The sequence below is a fragment of the Brienomyrus brachyistius genome, chromosome 8, assembly GCF_023856365.1.
Source record: "Brienomyrus brachyistius isolate T26 chromosome 8, BBRACH_0.4, whole genome shotgun sequence".
Lineage (NCBI taxonomy): Eukaryota > Metazoa > Chordata > Actinopteri > Osteoglossiformes > Mormyridae > Brienomyrus > Brienomyrus brachyistius.
Window position 1 is genome coordinate 19,510,464 of NC_064540.1, and position 19,796 is coordinate 19,530,259.

At 43.4% G+C, this 19,796-nt stretch overlaps 2 protein-coding genes across 6 annotated transcripts; one reads left to right on the plus strand and one right to left on the minus strand.

The window, feature by feature from the left end:
* Positions 1-5,024: 5,024 nt before the first annotated feature.
* On the minus strand, positions 5,025-14,669 carry LOC125747282 (protein ILRUN-like). Of its 2 annotated transcripts, XM_049022289.1 has the most exons (5): positions 13,827-14,212; positions 11,316-11,470; positions 10,243-10,440; positions 8,948-9,231; positions 5,025-7,143 (listed from the first exon to the last, which is right to left on the minus strand). In XM_049022289.1, the coding sequence occupies exons 1-5, from the start codon at positions 13,982-13,984 to the stop codon at positions 7,108-7,110; spliced, it is 831 nt and encodes a 276-aa protein (XP_048878246.1). In that variant the 5' UTR covers positions 13,985-14,212; the 3' UTR covers positions 5,025-7,107. The 2 variants fall into 2 exon arrangements, with proteins under 2 accessions (XP_048878246.1, XP_048878247.1); XM_049022290.1 differs by lacking the exon at positions 10,243-10,440 and having other exon boundaries at positions 13,827-14,669.
* Positions 14,670-14,682: 13 nt separating this feature from the next.
* Positions 14,683-18,300, plus strand: snrpc (small nuclear ribonucleoprotein polypeptide C). Of its 4 annotated transcripts, none has more exons than XM_049022298.1 (7): positions 14,684-14,827; positions 15,364-15,406; positions 15,865-15,973; positions 16,426-16,515; positions 16,630-16,734; positions 17,207-17,313; positions 17,767-18,300. In XM_049022298.1, exons 1-7 carry the CDS (start codon positions 14,820-14,822, stop codon positions 17,794-17,796), a joined length of 492 nt encoding a protein of 163 aa, XP_048878255.1. In that variant the 5' UTR covers positions 14,684-14,819; the 3' UTR covers positions 17,797-18,300. The 4 variants fall into 4 exon arrangements, with proteins under 4 accessions (XP_048878257.1, XP_048878255.1, XP_048878256.1 ...); XM_049022299.1 differs by having other exon boundaries at positions 14,713-14,827; positions 17,204-17,338; XM_049022297.1 differs by having other exon boundaries at positions 14,717-14,827; positions 17,204-17,313.
* The last annotated feature ends 1,496 nt before the right edge of the window (positions 18,301-19,796 follow it).

The following is a 19,796-nucleotide window of genomic DNA, read 5'->3' on the forward strand; positions in this document are numbered from 1 at the left end:
AAACATAGACAGATATCCATCCCCAAAAGTCAGCCTGTAGCCAATGAATGGAGACCTGGGCGGCTGAAATGATGAAGGCAGGTTAAATAACAGCATTGCAGTTTAGCTGGAGTGACTGATAGCTGATGCCACAATAGAGTTACAACAAGTGAAGATAAGATCTTTCGAGCCTCCAATCCCCATGTTCTGTTCTGGTCTGTTCACCAGTTTTTTAAACACAATTTTCAATACCAATGTAAAATAGTGTAACTTAAGATGTGACGAATATAAATGTGTGACAAGTTGTATTGGAACATTTGGCCAAACAGGACACAGGAGACAGACAATGAATCTATTTAGGTTTTGGCAGATAAAACAGGAACCTTCAAGTGATGCCCTATTGACAACTGAAGAGCAAATTTGTAAAAGTCACTCAGCCCGCAGCATATATCTTCAAGGAAATGTTTGTGGACTTGAGTTTTGGAAATGTAATGAAAGTCCCTTTGTTGGATTACATGATTACTGAGTGACTTTTTGTTCCCCATACTGTAACAAATGATGAAATCTGGCTTTACGCCATTTGCAGTGAATTTTTGTTCTTCGATTGCTATGGGGTTGTCAGGTGCTAAAACGTTAAGGAAACGTTGCAAGGACGTCATTTTACGCACGAGCCATTGCATCAGGATATTTCCAGACTCAGTAAATATTTTTTGATTTTCTGCTTTATCGATGTTGTAGTAAAATGCAAAACAAGACATGTAATTTAATCTCTAAAAACATTTTTCTTTGAAATTTTTTTCATCATATATTTTTGTTATAGAGTTTTCAAGCATCATTAGAACAGCCATTATATATCATTAGCTCTAAGAAAGCCTTCAGCATATCTGCTGTCTTTTTCATGTACATGAACTGAAACTAATATGGTCTCTTTACCTATAAGAGTAACTTCACTTAGGTACTGTTCATCCCCCCTCCCCCACGGATATCAAAAGTGAAAAGTGTCTGCAAGGATGGAGGCCTTAAGTGAATTTTACCACAGTGAAAACCTAAAATGAGGAGCAAGCAACATAGGAACCTGTTGAATTTCTGTCCTTATTGTCTCTCGTACACTAGTGATGAGGAATTAAGAAAAATTAGTCAAGAAAGAACATTCGCAACAAAAATATGAGGGCATGTGATGTGGGCTGGTTTGCGGCTCTGTGCATTAGGACAAGTCAGAAGGTGATGTCAGAGTGATGTCAGAGTGATGTCAGAGTGATGTCACCGCTGGGCCCCTGAGCAAGGCCCTTCAGCTCAGTTTTCCATGGCTGCAGGTAAGGATTTGTATATATATATATACACACACACACACCAGTATTTCTGAATATATGAACCACAATTGTATCGCAATTGTATCATGTAGGGTCAAAACTACAGGTAAACTAATTCAGGTCTTTTTTAGTCTTTCTTGTAGCTTTCTAGTGCCCTGTGATTAAAAATGACATTACATTGTTGTATTTGATCCGTGTCTCTAGCAGCTGTACTATTATATTACAGCCGGGCTTTTAGGGGGGCGTGTCCCCAGTCAGGTTATGGCGGTCGTACCCTGAACCTGAGTTTCAGGTCTCACTGGGGCTTCAGACTTGTCCTGCCTCATGTTGAGCACGAAGACGTCTCAGAAAGATGCCTCCCTCGACCGCTCGTTGATCAAACCCTCCCCACTGACGAGTCTCGCAGGTCAGCGTTTTGACATGGTTTAGTGACACTAGCTGTTCTGCTTCAGCAGCGCTGGGGAAAATGTTTGCTTAGATGTGGCCCTGGGTCACATGGCATCGCTCCAGGGGCCTCCAGGGGCCTTCGCTTCCGCATAAAGCTTTCGTCATACTGTCATTATTTTTTTAAGCGCTGTGCAAACGCACAGGCTGCAGGTGCTGCTTTGCCTCCTAAGATGGCATGAATGCTGATGTTTAAGACAGGAGGCCATGTACTGGGTTAATGGCTGAAAGTGGAATGCATGGATAATAATATCAATAATATTAAAGAATTAAATCTGATAATGCCGGATAGGATCACTGGCATCCTGAAGGCCGTCCTCAGTAAGATAGGGCACAAATCAGGGGAGCACCCTGGCCAGGATGGTAGCCCATTGTAAAGCGTCTGCACAGTGGGCAATTTAGTGGGCAATGTTTTTGGACTGTGGGCGTAAACCCACATAGTAAGGAGAAAGTGCAAATTCTACACAACCAAAGTAAAAGGCTTCTCATAAGGCTACTGACTGGCCGTCTCCAGTTGGAGCTGATCTGGGCACGTTCCACAAGGAGAAGGCCCAGGGTCAAATCCATCCTCCCATCTTTCCATATTCTAACCATTTGTAACGGTCAGGGTTGTGGGAGATACCTGCAAGCTGTCCCAGGAAGCAAAGGCCACAAGGCTGGGGAATACCCTGACGGGATGTCCCAGTGGTCTGGGGAATACCCTGAAAGTAGCAGGAGTCCATGGCAGGGGAAGGTGGATCTGGGCTGGTCTATTCAGCCTGTCGCCAAACTCATCGTGACAAACAGAGTGACAAAGATGGATAGAAGGGAGTGTCAAGATGATTAAGAATTCAGAAACTGTCAGATAAGTTGACAGTCATCCCTGCCATAAGTAAGTCACTTCTGCCCTCTACCTGGCTGGTTTTTGGTCATTCCCAGTGTCTCCTGTTTCACCTTGTTATTGTGTACTGCTGTCTTAAAAATATTGAGCCTGGAAGCAACCTGCTGTGTAGCCTTCTGCCAGCAGAACCAGGATTAAACCAGGATTTAAAAATTCAGATTTTTATTTTTTTTAAATGGAGTGGTCTCTTAATTTTTTTCCAGAGCTGCACACACACACAGACACGCACACACACACATATGTAGGGTATACCTATCCTTATGGGACCCGCTCATTCACTTCTATGGAAAAAATGCTAACGCTAACTATGACAACCTTAAGCCCCACCCTGCCCTAAACATAACCATTAGTAACCAAGCAAAATACAAGCATTTTTAGTTTTTTCATAGCAGTCACTGATTTTTATAAAATAGAGTTTTCCCTTATGGGGACCAGGAAACCGGTCCCCATAAGAGGAAAAAGACGGATATTTATCACGTTATGAGGACATTGTGTCCCCATAAGGATAGGTATACCCGCTCACACACACACACACACACGCACACACACAGTCAACCCTTCTACATCACAGGGGTTAGGGGTCTGTAGATACAAGGAAGTGTGAGATACAATATATTCGACATAAAACGTAAAAATGGGATTGAGGGTATGTTTGTTATATATTAAATATGTGTGTTGGTCAGAGCTTTTTTTAATAATTAGCTTATCATGACTATATAATGTGGGCAGCACTGCGGCGGAGCAAACACACTGCTGTAAATGATTTACCCATGTGGGGGAGGCCCACTTAAGCCTTTTGCCCCCACTCTCCAACTGCCAAGTCTTGGGCAGCTCCCTGCCTAAAGAAAGCTGCTTAGCTCAAACTGGGGGTCGCTGGTCCTTGCAGGTAAAAATCTTTTGCCAGTCCTTGTGTTTGAAACCTCCTAGTGTTTTTTATTAGGCACTTGCATAAACCCCCAGCTAACCCATATTCTGATTGATCTTTCATGATGGGTCACTATGAGATATTTTTCTTGGTGGCAGTTAATTATTCAGCAAATGGTCAATTAGTCCACATCGGTAAGCTCCGTCTGACTTTATGGAATCGTACAGTTCCATGAGGCAGCAGGTCTGGGCTTTACCGTGATGGCCTCTCTCATAAAAAGAAGTTGGCTTCCTGATTTCACATGAGGTTTTGGCTGAAAGGCTAAAGCGTCACCGTCACTAGTCGAGTGCGTAATGTTGGAGTTCAAAGGGCTCTAGGAAGCTGTAAATGAAGGACAGTAATATGCCATTAATGGAAAAGGCGTTCGACATATGCTGACACATTCTCCAAATTTATCATCAGAAAGCATTTTTAGACGACTGAAAATAGTATAATCGTGACTGACACATGACATCAATATTCACGGTGGCTTGCTATTGTGTGTGGCTCAGTGGGCTAGGACTCTGGGAGTGTGATCAGAAGGCTGCTGGTTCAAATACCCTAGTTGGTATGGTATTGCTTCCAACCCCTGGATCCAGGTATGTTTGTATGCTGGGGTGCCCCAATTCCAAAAAATTAAACCATTCATCTCCTGCTGATAACGCTAAAAAATATGTTTACTGAAACAGTATATATAGGAGGTGATGATCTGAAACACTTCTTTTACAGCTCCATTAATAATCTCGAATGCGTGTTATGTGTCCACATGCTAATAAGCATTGTATGTTCATGCCATTTACAAGTTCCAAGTAAACACGGGTCATTTTCAAACACCGGAAACACTGTGGCATCAGACTGGGGTTTTCCAGCACGGCTCTCAGCTTTAGTTCCTGAGCTGCTCCTCGTGTTCCTACATGATCTCACAGACAGGACATAATCAATATCAAACTTACCTCACTTCTGCAGCTGACTAGCCTGTAAATCTCACCAGGTGTCGCGCTCTGGATCAGTCCCAGGAAAGGGTCATAAAATTAGGGGCAACCAGGAGTTCAATACCACCACTCTGCTGGCATTGCATTCATATAACAAAAAAATGACACAGAGCGGGGGTATATGCATTTTCCTACTTGTAGTTTCTCACAGATCTTGCAGAATAAATATAGGAATATTTACTGGGGACAATGTATAGTACATCTCATCCATCCATCCATCTTCTGAAACCGCTTGTCCAATTCTGGGTCACGGAGGCTACGGGTGCAAGATGGGGAACAACCCAGGATGGGGCGCCAACCCATGACAGGGCACTTTCACACATGCACGCCTACAGGCAATTCGGTAACTCCAGTTAATCTCAGCATGTTTTTTCAACTGTGGGGTGAAACCAGAAAACAGACCTGGAGGAAATCTCACAATGACACGGGGAGAACAAGGAAACTCCACACACATGGAGACACAGTGGGGACTCAAACCAATCTATTTTCATTTAAAAATGAATTTGAAAACACAATGAAATGCATAAATATTTTAATCTTCATATACCATTACACACACTGTAAATAATCATACTCCCCAAATGGACACACAAGCAAAAAAACAGGCAGGTCGATGATCCATGTACATTTGTAGTCATTTCAGTGTTAAATGAATCATACAACATTCATCTTTACAGACATGTAGAATCACATTGCTTTGCTCAGAAATACCCCCCACTCAAACCCCGCAGCAACTTTTATCATCCCATCTAGTTCTTCCATTGTAGCTCAGCCATGGTGACCCAGAGAACATTTGGGTGGGGGGAAGGGGGTTTATTAAATACAGACACTAGGCAAGGAGTCAAACAATTTGCAGTTAGTTTGCAGTTTGCAATTTGGTGAAATGAAAAGAGAAAAAAAAAACAAACTATAAGATCCGGAAGGCCAGTGTATACTCTTTGGGATGAATATAGCACAGCTTGTAGATGCAAATGAAGAAGTTAGTACAAGTGCAGCTGTGCCACACAGAAGCTAAATGCAAGAATGTGGATTACAATATTTTTCACAAGAAGTTAAATGGAGAGCATGTTCAACTCTGGTACACTAAACATATTTTTGATTTCTTAGTTACGGCACGTATTGAAGCTGAGGGTGGAACAGAAAACTAAGCCTCAGTTTTAACGGTAATACAACTTGGATATGGCTTATAATGAATATTATTATTATAAATTCTGGAATAATTTATAACATCTCTAAAAGCTGGTGCTGAATTTAAAAGGATTCCAACTTGCATGTCACACTCACTACTTCACTCTGTAGTAATGCACACTGTAGGTTACACCTCTCACGGGACCTTCAGAGTGTAATAAGAAAAGAAATTATCATTCGCAATCTCAAATTACCTTTCAAACCAAACAAACAGAACTACTATTTACAGAAAAGCGCTTGGATGAGTGGTGCTTGCGAGGATGAGATGCCAGCATTAGCACCTGACTGGCTGCACGGCCTTCAGCTCGCCAGTCAGTGAGCTACTGTGTTCAAGTCGGGTGATCTTTGGACTGCTCTCGCGTTCCTGGTCTGGCTTCTGGCTCCCGCCATCCGGCGTACGAGACCCGCAGTCATTTCCCAGAAGGCGCCACACCACAGATCTTTACCAAGGAATTGAGGAACCGGCGCAGCCTGGTGTTACCCTAAACTGCGCGCCAAAGACTAGCCAGGCCAGGCAGGAAAACTCTGCAGGCTACTCACTGCGCTCGCAAAAGCGAGGACTTCCTCTACGCAGGAAACGCTGACGTCTGTCAGACTGACGGTGGCGCCAACATCAAGGAGTCCTTCCCCACTTGAGTGCAATGTGATCGCATGTAAACTTCTGCAGCTGCAGATACAGCACCGTATGAACTGCGACAAAGCCCCTCCCCCCCCCCTCATAAAAGCCAACCGGTTCAGCAGACCGGCAGGAAGTGGTCTGGGATGCGTTTGTGGGGAAAACACATTGAGGTTTCCCTGGTCAGCTCCATCACCAGTCAGACCAGTTCCGCTTTTGGATCAATACTATTCCCCGTTGAACTTTGACAGTTTAATTTGCCTTAACCTTCCATAGGCATTTAAGTACTAGCAGTGCATATGCCATTTTTAAAGATAATACCAATAAGGGATCCAATTATGACATCATCCAAAATAAAGGTCGCATGAGTCTGCAGAATACCTTACACAGCACTCATGGTCCTGCCTGCCCCAAATAGTATACACTGTGCAATTATTATCAAAATATATAAAGAGCAGTGATAAGATTCAATACATTAAAACATTCATTTAAAAAATTATTGGTTTCTCAAAGGGCAAATTAAGTATCTGCTTGCCCCCCCCCCCCCCCACCCCATGCCACGCTTCCCATTACCGCCTGTGACATGTGTCTGCGTACCCCCCAGCACTCACGCAGGCGGACCCTCGCAGGGGATGGACCACAGCAGGCTCGTCTTCAGGTTCCGTCAATGGTTTGGTTGGGAGGGGGGAGGGGGATAGTGGTTCAGGGAGGGGGCCCCCCAAGCACAGGGGTGAGCACCCACCCACTGAAAGGTCAATACCTCAGCTTTGGTCAGCCAAGATGATTACCAGCCTTTAAGACTGTCCAAAAGGGTAGGGGCCATGAAAACCCTACAAATAAGAGGGGGAGAGAGGACACTTAATTACATACTGACCATTTTTTCCCCATTCCAAAAGCCTTGAACAAAACACTGCGGATAGTAATTTCTGTAGCAACTATCCATTATTTCTCAGATCATAATTTTACCTCTTTTATTCCATGCTCACCTGTTTTTAACAGTACGTGATGTTACCAATGACAGAATTGTTTATATATAATATTAATAATAGTGTTATTTACTCAAAAACATTCTACAATATTCATTTGGGGCGGCATGGTGGTGCAGTGGTTAGCACTGTTGCCTCAGACCTCTGGGACCCAGGTTTGAGTCTCCGCCTGGGTCACATGTGTGTGGAGTTTGCATGTTCTCCCCATGTCGTCGTGGGGTTTCCTCCGGGTACTCCGGTTTCCCCCCACAGTCCAAAAACATGCTGAGGTTAATTGGACTTGCTAAATTGCCCGTAGGAATGCATGTAAGAGTGAATGGTGTGTGAGTGTGCCCTGCGATGGGCTGACCCCCCATCCTGGGTTGTTCCCAGCCTCGTGCCCATTGCTTCCGGGATAGGCTCCGGACCCCCCGCGACCCAATAGGATAAGCGGTTTGGAAAATGGATGGATGGATGGATGGAATATTCATTTGCTTTTTCCTAAATGCTGCATGAAAGGGAGTGAAACACGGATTTAAATGCTAATGTACATTTGCAATTAAGGAGGAAAAATATAAACGGGATACAAAAAGCTTAATACTGAGAGCCAAGGAGCTGAAGGGTTTGTGCTACCATCAGTTACAAGAGAAGATGCTGGACCTTCAACCAGAGGAAATTGTATTTACATGAGCGGACCGGCTGTAAAAGTTGCTTCTTAAGCAAACCATTATAGCTGATACAGTGGATCAAATACATCAGAAAAATGTATCTGTAGCCCCAGGCAGAGTGGGATCAATTCTAGCTGGGAAAGTTCAATTAAAAAAAGCTATATAAATGACAAAGGCAAACCCAAGTAGCAATCAGCATCCACACTTATTCAGCACCAGCCAGCTGCATGAATGTGTTTCAGCTTCAGGAACAGCTTCAGACAGCGACAGGCAACACCAAGACGAAAAGTCAAATTTACAAAATACCAGCTGTTCAGCTTGAGACTGGGAAACACGGATCGTCGTGATCGCCGAGGCTGAAATTTTGCAAGCTATCGCCCATTCCAACAGCTGTGAAACTTGCTGCTCTGCTCTAGTTGACGTCCCCACATTTTGATCTTCACCACACAACCAGGATCAAACATCCCTGCCTACTCCAGCTTTGAGGCAAAGCAAACCCATGAAATAAGGAGGCGAAAGCCCATTTTTGACACAAAGGTTAAGAATGATTGCGCTACATATAAATGAGCACCCTCACATCCCGAGCTGTGAATATTGTGCTGCCCTTAGGACCTATAGCCTGTTTTCACTAATATAATGGAAGAACTGAACGACTGACTAGCTCAAATATGCTGATATCAACCTTTCAACACTAACAGAAAGTACAGTTGGAAGGAAAGGGTAGTGCAAGTCCAGCAGGATACAAGAGCGCCTCCTAAGGACCCTATGACGCTATGCACTGATAAAGGCCCTAGGTACAATTCTCCTCCTTGCGCAATTCCTTTTGTAAATGATTTGAAAAAGGATGGTAAAGAGACTGTCTGCAAACACAAGGATTCTTTAATGAATCTATGAACGTACGCTCAATATAATAATATAATTTACTATTCGGTTATTAATTCTTGCAACTTCTAGAATAAAATACAAGTTCTTTAATATGTCGCCCCCCCACGCATACCTACCTGGCCATAAGTCACTACCGATAAGTTGCTCTGGAGACCATTTGGCGTGATGTTTACAGCACTATGGGACAGCCCGTTTCGGTCCTGCTGGATGTGGTCAGCTGGGCCCTTGAGCAGCTCGTCGGCAGAATCGCGCCGGCTCTTCTGCGGTGAGGCAAAGGGGTTGAAGTCACCCTCCACGGTACGATGCGGCTGGGTGTTGAACTCGGTCTCGAAGCAGGACAGCTGCTGCGTGACGCCCAGGAGCCCGCCCACCTCCACGCTCAGGATCACCCAGATCACATCTGAAGAGACGGGGCGGGATTTGGGGAAGAGAGGGGTGAAGCTCATGGGACTTAGTGACACCTAGTGGCTTGGATGACCTTTTCCATCAAAAATGGACAAAGTGACAGAGACTGTAGGATACCTGCTCCTGTTTGTCCTCTTTATACAGCTCCTAAGTACTGAAAGCTGTCAAGGCCTTCTGGTAAGAATTACATTACAATCCCCATACATTTTTTCCATCATTTAGTTTCCAAGCAAAACAAAACAATTGATCTCAAACCAACATCTCTTCACATATCAGAGGACCTTTGTCCTTCTCAAATATTTGAAGCAATCCAAAGAAGTACTACAGTGCCCTAGGGATTAAAATACACCAGGGGCAGTAAAGTACGCAAGACATGGTTTCAAAGAGGCTGCCTCAATCGCCTGCACTGACGACTCACCTCTGGGGCTGCAGGTTAAGGTTTGAATCCTACCCCTGCTCTGTAAGTGGAGCTTACATGTTCTCCCCATGTCACGCAACACACAAAGACATGCAGTCAAACCAACTGTCTCTCAAATGTCCCTCCTGCATGATTGTGTGTGTATATACTAACCAGGGTATACGCAACCCTAACTGGGGTTAGAGGCCAGAAAAAGGATGGACCAAATACTGAAGACTGAGATGCCTGTGGGGTGGAAAGCTAGATAGGTGTATAGAACAGCCATTGTTGTTATTACCTAGTAAAAAGAACAAGATTAAATTATATTTTGTTTCTCTCTGTGATGGGTTGGTGCCCCATCCTGGGTTGTTCCCTGAGACCCTGAATAGGATAAGCGGTTTTAGAAAATGGATGGATGGATATATTTTGTTTTATACATTAAATCATGTGATACGCATTCCTTTGAATTGGTCACATGACTGTACTAGTGATCCACTGGTTATGTAGTCCATTATGCAAAAATGAGGCTGGTAGGCAGGCTTCCCATTGGTATTACAGGAAATCCCACACAACAGTTTGGTCTGGATGAAAACTGGATGAGATTCTCACCTCCATAGAAGAGGCCAGTGGCAGTACACATTCTCCACTGGCCCTGGTACATGCCGGGGCTGGCCGGGCTGCGCATCTGCACGCTGACGTCCGAGATCTCCTGGGGCTCCAGCGAACGCACTGTCACCATGTTCACGTGCCCAAACTGGTCCCCGCCCACATATTTTAGGCACACCCCCGGGGGCCAGGCCTCTGCCCCTGCAATGCCAACATTTTGCTTCTTAAAAATTTAAGTAAAAATCTTGTGAGGCTATCTACACCAGAGTATATCAAAAAGATCCCCGCTGAGAATGACATCATTCCCTTAACCACTAGGGCAAGGTTTACCAACCCGGTCCCTGGGGACTCGCAGCCGGTTCACGTTTTTGCTCCCTCCCACCTCCCATTTGAGGGTCCCCAAGGACTGGATTGGAAAACACTGTCTCTGGCCCTGAGTGCATCCATCCATCCATCCATCCATCCAATTATCCGTTATAGAGCTGCAGTGAGCCTTGTCATTTCCAAGCAGGGGACTTCCCAGTTTGGGCACCAACACCCCAAAACATGTCATTTGGCAAAGTGACATCTCGCCCAGGACGCCTCACTTTGTCAGTGTCTGTATGCCTTGCAATGGACTGGCATCCAATCCAGGGCATCCAAAGCCAGTGTTTCCTGGGAAAGATTCTGGGGTCATTGTTACCCTTTACTGTACACATGGTTGGTTGGATGATATTAAAACTCCTTCTTTATTGCACCAGGAAATATATATCCGAAGAATATAATGACCAGAGGAACTAGTGTTTGAAAGCTGCCCTTGGTGGATTTGGACCCTGTGAATGACTGGCATTCCTGTATAAAGCTGGGCTCACCAGTACACTACACTGGATAAGTGGTTATCAAAGATGGATGAAAGCTAAACTCCAGCAACAATCTGAGAGAAATGACCAGGACATTCATAAACCATCATTACCCTCAAAGCAGATTTTGACCTTATAAATACAGTAACATTCAGCTGCACCAGATACTACTTCACGTCCTTAGCTGCGACCTGACAAGCACAGTCCAAACAGCACAGCAGGGGAAGGAGCACACACCTGTGTTTTGTATCCTCCACGTCTTTGTGAACTGTGTGTCGGGGGGGACGGACTCCCCCTCCCCGATTGTGACATCTTCCACAAACGACATTGATGGGGCATTTATGTTTGGGCTCTCAAAATCGTAATACGCCCCAACGGCTGCCTGCAGGTTCCTGTTGGGAAGGGGGGGGGGGGGGAGCGGGATATAGATAAAGCGTAAACTGCCAGTGCAACAAAAAAAACACTGTCGATCCTTATAAAAGTGGGCAGACTGATCAGGACATCGGTGGTGGATCCAAATTCGGCAGGAACCGAAAAGCACTGATGACAAATTGCGGACACTGCTTGGTGGCCACTCACAAATCCGGCCTCAGTACTCAGACGGTGGTTTGGTGGCGGTTAGTGGTAAATGCGATCTTCAGACCAGAATGGCAATGCAAAACATGCAACTCTGTTCCTTTGTACAGCAGTAGCTTTGACGCACCAATTTCTCGAAAGCCAATTCTCTGTACAAATTGCTGTTACGTTTGACAGGCAAATAGACATCTAAGACGAGGTGATGGTATAGAGCAATGAAGTTAAATTATGTTTCAGCAACACTAACTTGAAACGTTCTTGTTAAACAAAGTAATTCAATTTCAGCAAGCACTTGGCAGTTTCAGCAAAGTGCATGCAAGGGGCCAGAGAGGAGGATCAACCAACATCCCAAACCACAGGAGTCTGGTTTAAGGGGCCAGTGCTGATATGACTACTCTGCTGGCCGTGGGATTCGAATCCACAACCTTCATAAACTGCCTCAAATCCTTAAACTACTGAACTACACAACACCCACAACAGCACAATCATATATCATCATAACACTGCCACAAGAGAACAGATTAACGGGTTAGGTTGCCAATTTTGTTGAATTAACTGCTATGGAGTGTAACTGTAGCTGGAATTTCATTGGTTCTGAGGGGCTGTAAAGAACACAAACATTCATTTGACTACTGCTTTGAATGAGTATTCTGGGTAGCGTTTTGCTAGCCTTTGTACTGCCCGAATCATTATCTGTAGTAGTTTGTCAGGACTGCAGTGTGTGTCGTAAGTTGTGTGAATTTCCAAATAGGGATCCAGATACCTGCTGCGACAGAGTGCAGCCCAATTGCACACAGGGACATTGGGGTCATGCAGCTCACAAGGCTTCACCACAACAGCGCTTCTTGTTTTCCTCAAACAGCCATTCACATTTTCCTATTCCCAGTTCCCTGCTGTAGGCATAAGTTAGATTGATGCTTATTTATTACGGGGCTTGACATGAGGTTAACTGATGTATTCTAGACGTTAAGGAAAGATCTATAATTAAATTAAGCAATGCAAGGACTTCATTCTGATTTAACCTCTTAGTGCATTTGCAAATCTAATCCCCCCCTGTGGTCAATGTCTTCTGATAACGTAAACACAGATAAAAAAAATACTGAATTGCGTTAGGATAAAAAAAAAACACAATGTTTCCCAAACAAAATTTAAAGAACTTTACGGTCCTATTCTGGAAACATTTTAGTTAACTTTGTAACAATTAATATATAAAAAAGAAGGGTATGTTTATTAGATAACTATAATTTTTTTGCGAAAATGGAGGCGAGCCTAAGACCAGTGGACGCACCCCGGAGAGCTTCGTTTTATACGCGTAAAAAGAGGCAGAGGTGCTTTTGCGGGGTCTAATTTTAGCCCGTCACCATGCGGACTGAATGCTCGTCACGTGTCCCGGACCCACCGCAGGGTGCCCACGCGGGTGCCCCGACTCCCCGCGAGCACGTTCCGGGGGCAGTCACAGCCTTCACGGGCACTCGGGGATCGCGGACACCCGCGCGTCTCCGGCGAGAGCCAGTAACGTCGCTCGTCAGCGAATGAATCCGAACCGAGACGAACAGCTGCGCGCAAACTCGGAGCAACCCGAACGTACGGGAAAAGTTCGGGATATCCTAGGTCGTTTTAAACGCCGGGGTACATTTTTTTCCCCTTGTTCTTCTAAAATTAGTTATTCCAGCGTGTGGTAATCGATCCGGCTTTTTGTGAGGGGGGCAAAGGAAAGGAGCATCGGAGACTAATTTCTAAAAGCATCTCTACCTGGCCGCCACTTACGTCAGTGCGGGCTTCCCGCACAGTGACACCCCCTCGGGAGGCACGTTTACCTGGGCAGCAAATAACTGATCCGTAAACACACTGCAGACGGGTCCCACCGTACAGGGCGCCAAACAACCTTTAGTTGCTGTGGGAGTTTGGTCTGCCCTTACCATTCTCCCGCTGTTTATTTGTGACAAATTATAACAGCTTAATTGTTATTTACAAATACTGCAAAATGTCATGCCAAAGTTGTCAAACCTGCATATTTTTTCCCATTTGTGACTTGCCAACTACACTTGTATGTTTTAGTCGTTAGCTGAACGCCAGGTAAGCGGTACGCAGAAATGTTATGCAAATCAACTACGAATAAACCAGCGATACTTTCAGTACAGTCACACACAGGCCCCATATCCCCGGGCTCACCAGTTGGTCATATCCAGGAAGAAGGCGCAGCCGGCAGGATTGAGCTGAAAGCCCAGTAACCTCTGGAATTCGGAGATGAGGACGTCTTTGTCGGTAGTTCCCATACAGCTGAATTTCTGCATGAGCTCCGGGTCCAGATCTAAATCCATGCCCTCCATGGCGGATGTCCCGGGGCAGCAGCGGTGGAGGGGAGGGGGGTGGGGGGGGTTTCTCTCCTAATTTAGTCCGAGGCCTCGTTCACTCATAACAACCAACCCGATAACAAGCCCAATACGCATGACTGGGGACAAGGCCTGACGTCGCCAAATGAGAGCGTGTCTGACCGTCACGATGCAGGTTATCGGCGTCGCGTCATCGCTACGGCAGCCGGGGGACGAGCGAGCCCCCGCCGCGGCGAAACTGCGCCATACACACGTGGGTGTATGAATACGCCCGTAAACTATGAATACGAAAACCGAAATCCATCTTCTTATACAGTATCCGGTACAGGGTCGCGATGTATAATAACAACAACACTGTTTATAATAATAGTAATAATAATAATAATTATTATTATTACGTGCAGTAGGCGGATAGGATGAATATAGACCATGCCCATCTTCTTTTCGTGATACTGTATTCCTTGGTTGTTTATTTCATAAATTAAGTCTTCTTGTAAATTGTTGTATATACTTATTGTGGATAACTGCAGGGGTACAATCTGGTGGACTTCGATGTTAAAACGTTGATTTCCAAATGGAATTTTTGATCATAATGTGAAATTCGTAGGGTGTTCTTGTTCCTGGAATTTTATGCAAGATAAAAGCAGTCCGCGGACATCAAAAGACTGGGAATCCCTGGTGCGTGTGTAGTAACTAGGAATAGTAGGAACACCACCGAGACTGATGGTGGCGCTGTAACAACTATTTCCTTAAATATTTCCTTAAAGGTCAGCCATTGTCTTTTTGTTTGTTTCCGGGTAACGCGCAGGAGAAGCGCTTTCCCTCGCTTAAGATGCCGAAGTAAGTTTTAATTTGATTGTTGTTCTTTCTCTTTGGTTGCTGATTGTCAGTTTGACGAATATCGTGTTTACATGTTAAATCGTTTCCGATATAATTAATTCTGATTATATGTAAACGCCCCGTGGTCTTGTGCAGGATCAGCGCTTAGGTTATCAGCGGATGAACGATGAAATTATCGTTTTTTTAAAAGACACTTGCTTATTAAATGTGGTAGATTTTAATCTATAAGCATTAAATTCGAGCGTTTCCCGTTTATATAAAGATTGGTTCTTGTAGTAATCTTGCGTGGGTTTAAACTAGGTACTCGTTCATCTAATTTTTTTCTCCCCGTTTTGTGCTGGAACCCCGGTTTTAGATGATGTACACGTTGGTTTCTTTTTTTTAATCTTAGGTGTTTATCGGCGTTCAAATGCTTTGGCTTAAATTTTTTCTCTTTGAAATTCACGTTCAAAATATTAAACTCGGTGGTTCTTTAACAGATGTATACGAGCATACTGTATGGCTTATTGTAATAATTAAAATTCCTCCTCTTTCAGGTTTTATTGTGATTACTGTGATACCTACCTAACTCACGACTCGGTAAGTTAGTTTTAGTGTTGGCGGGCAATCTACGTATATAGTCGTGTAATACATATTTATGTTCTACATTTATTTCTTGTGTAAAATAAGATTATTTTTAAAAAAGTGCTATCATCTTATTTCTTCAGCCTTTGGGGTAATAACTTCTGCCTTAATTTTACCAGCTGTATTTCATTTCTATGTATTCATCATTCACAATGTTGTTCATTTCTGTTTGTATCAGTGAGTCACGCAAAAACGATTATCTTGCAGCTTGAGATTTTAATGATGCAGTTTCCAGTCTATAAGCATTACTTAATATTGTATCCTCTGTGCTGTATATAGAGAGGGCGTATAAGCTTTGCTGTTCTGCGCTCGAACATCACAAAAATAAATCCCAATTCTTGTTTAGTTGAGGATGCTGCAGGGTCTCGGATGTGGTGATCTTTAACCCTTTCCTGTTAACTTCTTTCTTATAGCCGTCTGTAAGAAAGACGCACTGTAGTGGCCGTAAGCACAAGGAGAATGTGAAGGACTACTACCAGAAGTGGATGGAGGAGCAGGCACAAAGTCTCATTGATAAGACGAGTAAGGAGCAGGGGGCGATGGCATAGATGCTGTGCACTGTCAGAGTAACCGTTATCCTGTTTTGAATATTTGCCTTTTTTATGTATTATTGTAGTACAGCATGATTTTTACCCTCCCCTAATGGATGAAACTGAAGCGAAACATCAGCTGAAAACCAAAAGCATTTTGAAGCTCAAAATATGAAACTAAATTTGAACTAGGTTTATTCTAGATACTACATTGATCACTCCCACATTGTTACTCTCTTTAGAATATTGTGCACTGTCACTGTCAGACACTGGAGGGGGGTGACTTATGTTGAGACAATGGCCTGTATATATCTGATATTGAGAAATGTCGTAGAGAAAGGGGGCTGATCTTTACACCATAGGAGTGTCCAACAGAGATTGGCACTGTACGTATTTCTCTAAGGGATGGGCTTGTTTAATGAGACTTTGCATTGGCTTTTGCAGCGGCTGCCTTTCAGCAGGGGAAGATTCCCCCATCTCCGTTTCCTGGAGCGCCACCCCCTGGTGGAGCTATGCTTCCCCCTCCCACTCTTAGTAAGTTGATTTGATTTGAGCTGTGAAGTGATTATCGATGAAAATGGTGCCAGCACCGCTTACGGTTTTGCTGTATTCCTGGTGGTTTGTGTAACAATGCTTCATTTGTTGCAGATGGTCCACCTCGGCCAGGCATGTTGCCAGCGCCCCCTATGGGTGGTCCTCCCATGATGCCCATGATGGGTCCACCGCCACATGGCATGATGCCTGGGGGACCAGGTGAGCCTCTGTCTTCCACTTTGTTAATGTCTCAAGCAGTGATACCGGAATAAGTATAAAAAAAAGAAAAAGTCTTCGCTAGGACTATAATTTCGGTGGAGTTACCAATTTATTGACTCTTTAAAAGAGGTTTATGGTAAAGTTAAGCCAATGGCTTTTTAGATTTTATGAAAAGCTAATCTCAAGCATCATATTTAGATCGTTTTAACTGTTTAACACTTTGTAGTTAAATAGCCTAGTTTAAGAATCAACATAACTAACTGGAACTACAGTTTTGTTTGATTTGCTTACTTGAAAAAGTATGGCAAGAAAATGTGGTTTTGCCAGATTTGTGCTGCTGTCTCAACTTCCTGACTCGGCCATCTAGCAGTGAAGTTGGCCTTAATCTTGTACTGAAGACTGCAGACACGTGTCTCCAAATCTGTCCCGTTGGCCAGGCCTCCCTGACCGGACCCTCCCCTTTTCCCAGCAGGCCCTGGCATGCGACCACCAATGGGCGGCCCCATGCCGATGATGCCCGGCCCACACATGATGCAGCCACCCGCTCGACCCATGATGCCACCTGTTAGACCCGGCATGGTGCGACCAGACAGATAAGCCGTCGGTGTGATGAGCTCCCTCCTTTCCCATCACCTGTGTTCTCTGCGTAGACATTTTTTTAGCATAATAAACTTTTTTTCAGATTCCTGTAATTGTGGCTGTATTTGGCCTTTCATACATTTTGTGACGTTATAAAACTGCAGTAAATAATAAATGGGCAAATAGAGCGTGTTTTTCACGTACACTGAACTTGACTGCCTCAGGCAGTGCACCTTTTCATGATATGGTTAAACTAGTTAATGACATCTTGTGTAAATACGTCTATCATGTTGTGCCTCAGATGTTTAAAAATCATCATTAATATAAGGTGCAACTTGTCTTTAGGAAGGTGACTGTATAATAACTAATAGGTTTGTTTTTCTTTTCTATTTTTCTCCCTTTGACCACCTTCCCCCCTCCCCTTCATTGGACCTGGGTGCAAACACATTGTAGATTGTGCATAAATCCATAGGTCTGCCATGAAAATCTGCTTAGGTCCTAGTCAGATGTCACATTATCACTTAAATCTCCATATTTGTGCAGTTTCTATGAAGGCCACAAACCTTATTAAATGTTTGTTTTTCATATATATTAACTTGAGTTTGGCTGTTTTGATAATTGATTAATCATATGATCAAGTGATCAGTATGTCAATTAGTTGGCCAAAATGGAGGGATTAAATACCGTATTTAAAAGAACATTGAGAGGCAGTCGCAGTTTTAATAAAACCTTGGTGTCAGAGTGGCATAGGAACAAAGATCCGTCTTCACCATATGGAGCTAGTCTATGGTTGTTCTTAATACCGTTGTATATGATGATATTTTCAAAACCGATGCTGTTCCAGCATTTTGAAATAAATTTTGCTGAGCTTGGGTGGGATTTATTTTGTCACCAAAACTTCAAAATATTGCAGTATATTGTATTACTGTAATGCTCCTCAAGCGCAGTGACACTTTCAAAACTGTTCATAAAAGTTTGCCCATTTCATTACAATGTGTTTGTCTTTGTTGCAATACATCCCATCGTTGGTCTGGTGGAATATCTTTGACATTCACGTCTGCCAACTGTGGAGATCTGCATCCACTGACAAATGTAGTATGTACACAAGAATCCGTATTCCAACTGTAGTTGGACGTGGAAAATTTTAAGAATGAACTAAGCTTAACAACAGCATTGTTAGGTGGTGATGTCATCATACATGATTTAACAGCAAACTGCAAAAATGTGACCAGTTGACAAAATTCGACTTTTTATTGCTTATCAATGTTGAGTTGTTGCGCTCCTAAGCCTCAGTAAAAAAAAATGTCTGTCTGCTCGGTTTGTGTCTTGTGTATCAACCCAGCAATGAACAATCTTTGTAAGCCATAAAAAGCAAGGGAAATTTGTGAAGTTGAAGCTGAACACTTTTCCAGTGACTGACACCTGCTGCTCTACCCATCCACATTTTGGTCATAATGACCCTGGAGAGCTGTTGAACAGTCAGACGGGAGGGACCATTTCCGGTCAGCAAATGCACAATGAAACTGGCCTCCTTTATGTTCTTTTCATCAGCCCAATCAAAAAATAATAATTCTGGTGGTTGGTAACAGCAGTAATAATGATGTGGTCGGTCCAGGTATATTGATTGCCCCACAGCCCATCGGAAGCAGGATGGAAAATAAGAAAGCTTGTCTGCTAACAATGTTAGTCTTTTTGAAGAAAAATAAATTGCCTCTGAACAATTAATGAATAAAATGCTTAGTTTTTCTTTGACAAAATAGAGGGGGTGTTGAAGCACCAACAACCGAAACCAAATACTCGTGCAATCATGACTTCAGTTTAATCTGCAAATATTAGGGGGAGAGGGAGGTGTGAAGAGAATTTCCCCCTAAAATGTTTATTATTAGCATACCTTAAAAGCTGTGATATACATTAATAAACACTATATGATTATATATAACATTGTACAATGATCATATAATGTTTATTATTATTGTATACTACAGCTGTTAGGGTATGTTAGGATGTTAAGGTACATTTATATCAGGCTTATGAATGTTTTATAAATGCATTCTACAGGTGCAGTTAATGTAAATTGTAACCAACTGTGGACCACTTCTCTGGTATTACCTATTTAGTGTAGAACCTTGACATTAAATCTTGATTAAAACCATGTTAATTCCAGGTTTTAACATTACAAACTATGAAACACTCCAAGGATGGATTAATATTTATGCATGGTACTGTATTAGTCAAGTGTTTAAAATAATCTGAAGAAATAGCATGAAAAAGACCAGGTACCATTACATGGAAGTTAGGTAAAGAGAAATGCATGGAGAAGGATGAAGATAGAAAATGTAGTATATATGTGTTGTAGTGAACACTTGGATACATACCATGGAATCTCCTAATACTATTTCTTGAAGGGCCGATGCGATTCACATTCGCAGTTTGCAGGTGGATGCTTTGCATGTACCTCTGGTTGACATGGGTTATATACTGGC

What these genes read in the sequence shown, in the direction of transcription:
- LOC125747282 (XM_049022289.1), bottom strand. Translation starts at nt 13,984, where the DNA reads ATGGAGGGCATGGATTTAGATCTGGACCCGGAGCTCATGCAGAAATTC. An exon ending in TTCCTGGATATGACCAACTG is followed by an intron (nt 11,471 to 13,826) that starts GTGAGCCCGGGG and finishes CCTTCCCAACAG; the next exon opens with GAACCTGCAGGCAGCCGTTG. An exon ending in CACTGGCCTCTTCTATGGAG is followed by an intron (nt 9,232 to 10,242) that starts GTGAGAATCTCA and finishes CCGTCTCTTCAG; the next exon opens with ATGTGATCTGGGTGATCCTG.
- snrpc (XM_049022297.1), top strand. An exon ending in CCTACCTAACTCACGACTCG is followed by an intron (nt 15,407 to 15,864) that starts GTAAGTTAGTTT and finishes TCTTTCTTATAG; the next exon opens with CCGTCTGTAAGAAAGACGCA. An exon ending in CATGATGCCTGGGGGACCAG is followed by an intron (nt 16,735 to 17,203) that starts GTGAGCCTCTGT and finishes CCCTTTTCCCAG; the next exon opens with CAGGCCCTGGCATGCGACCA.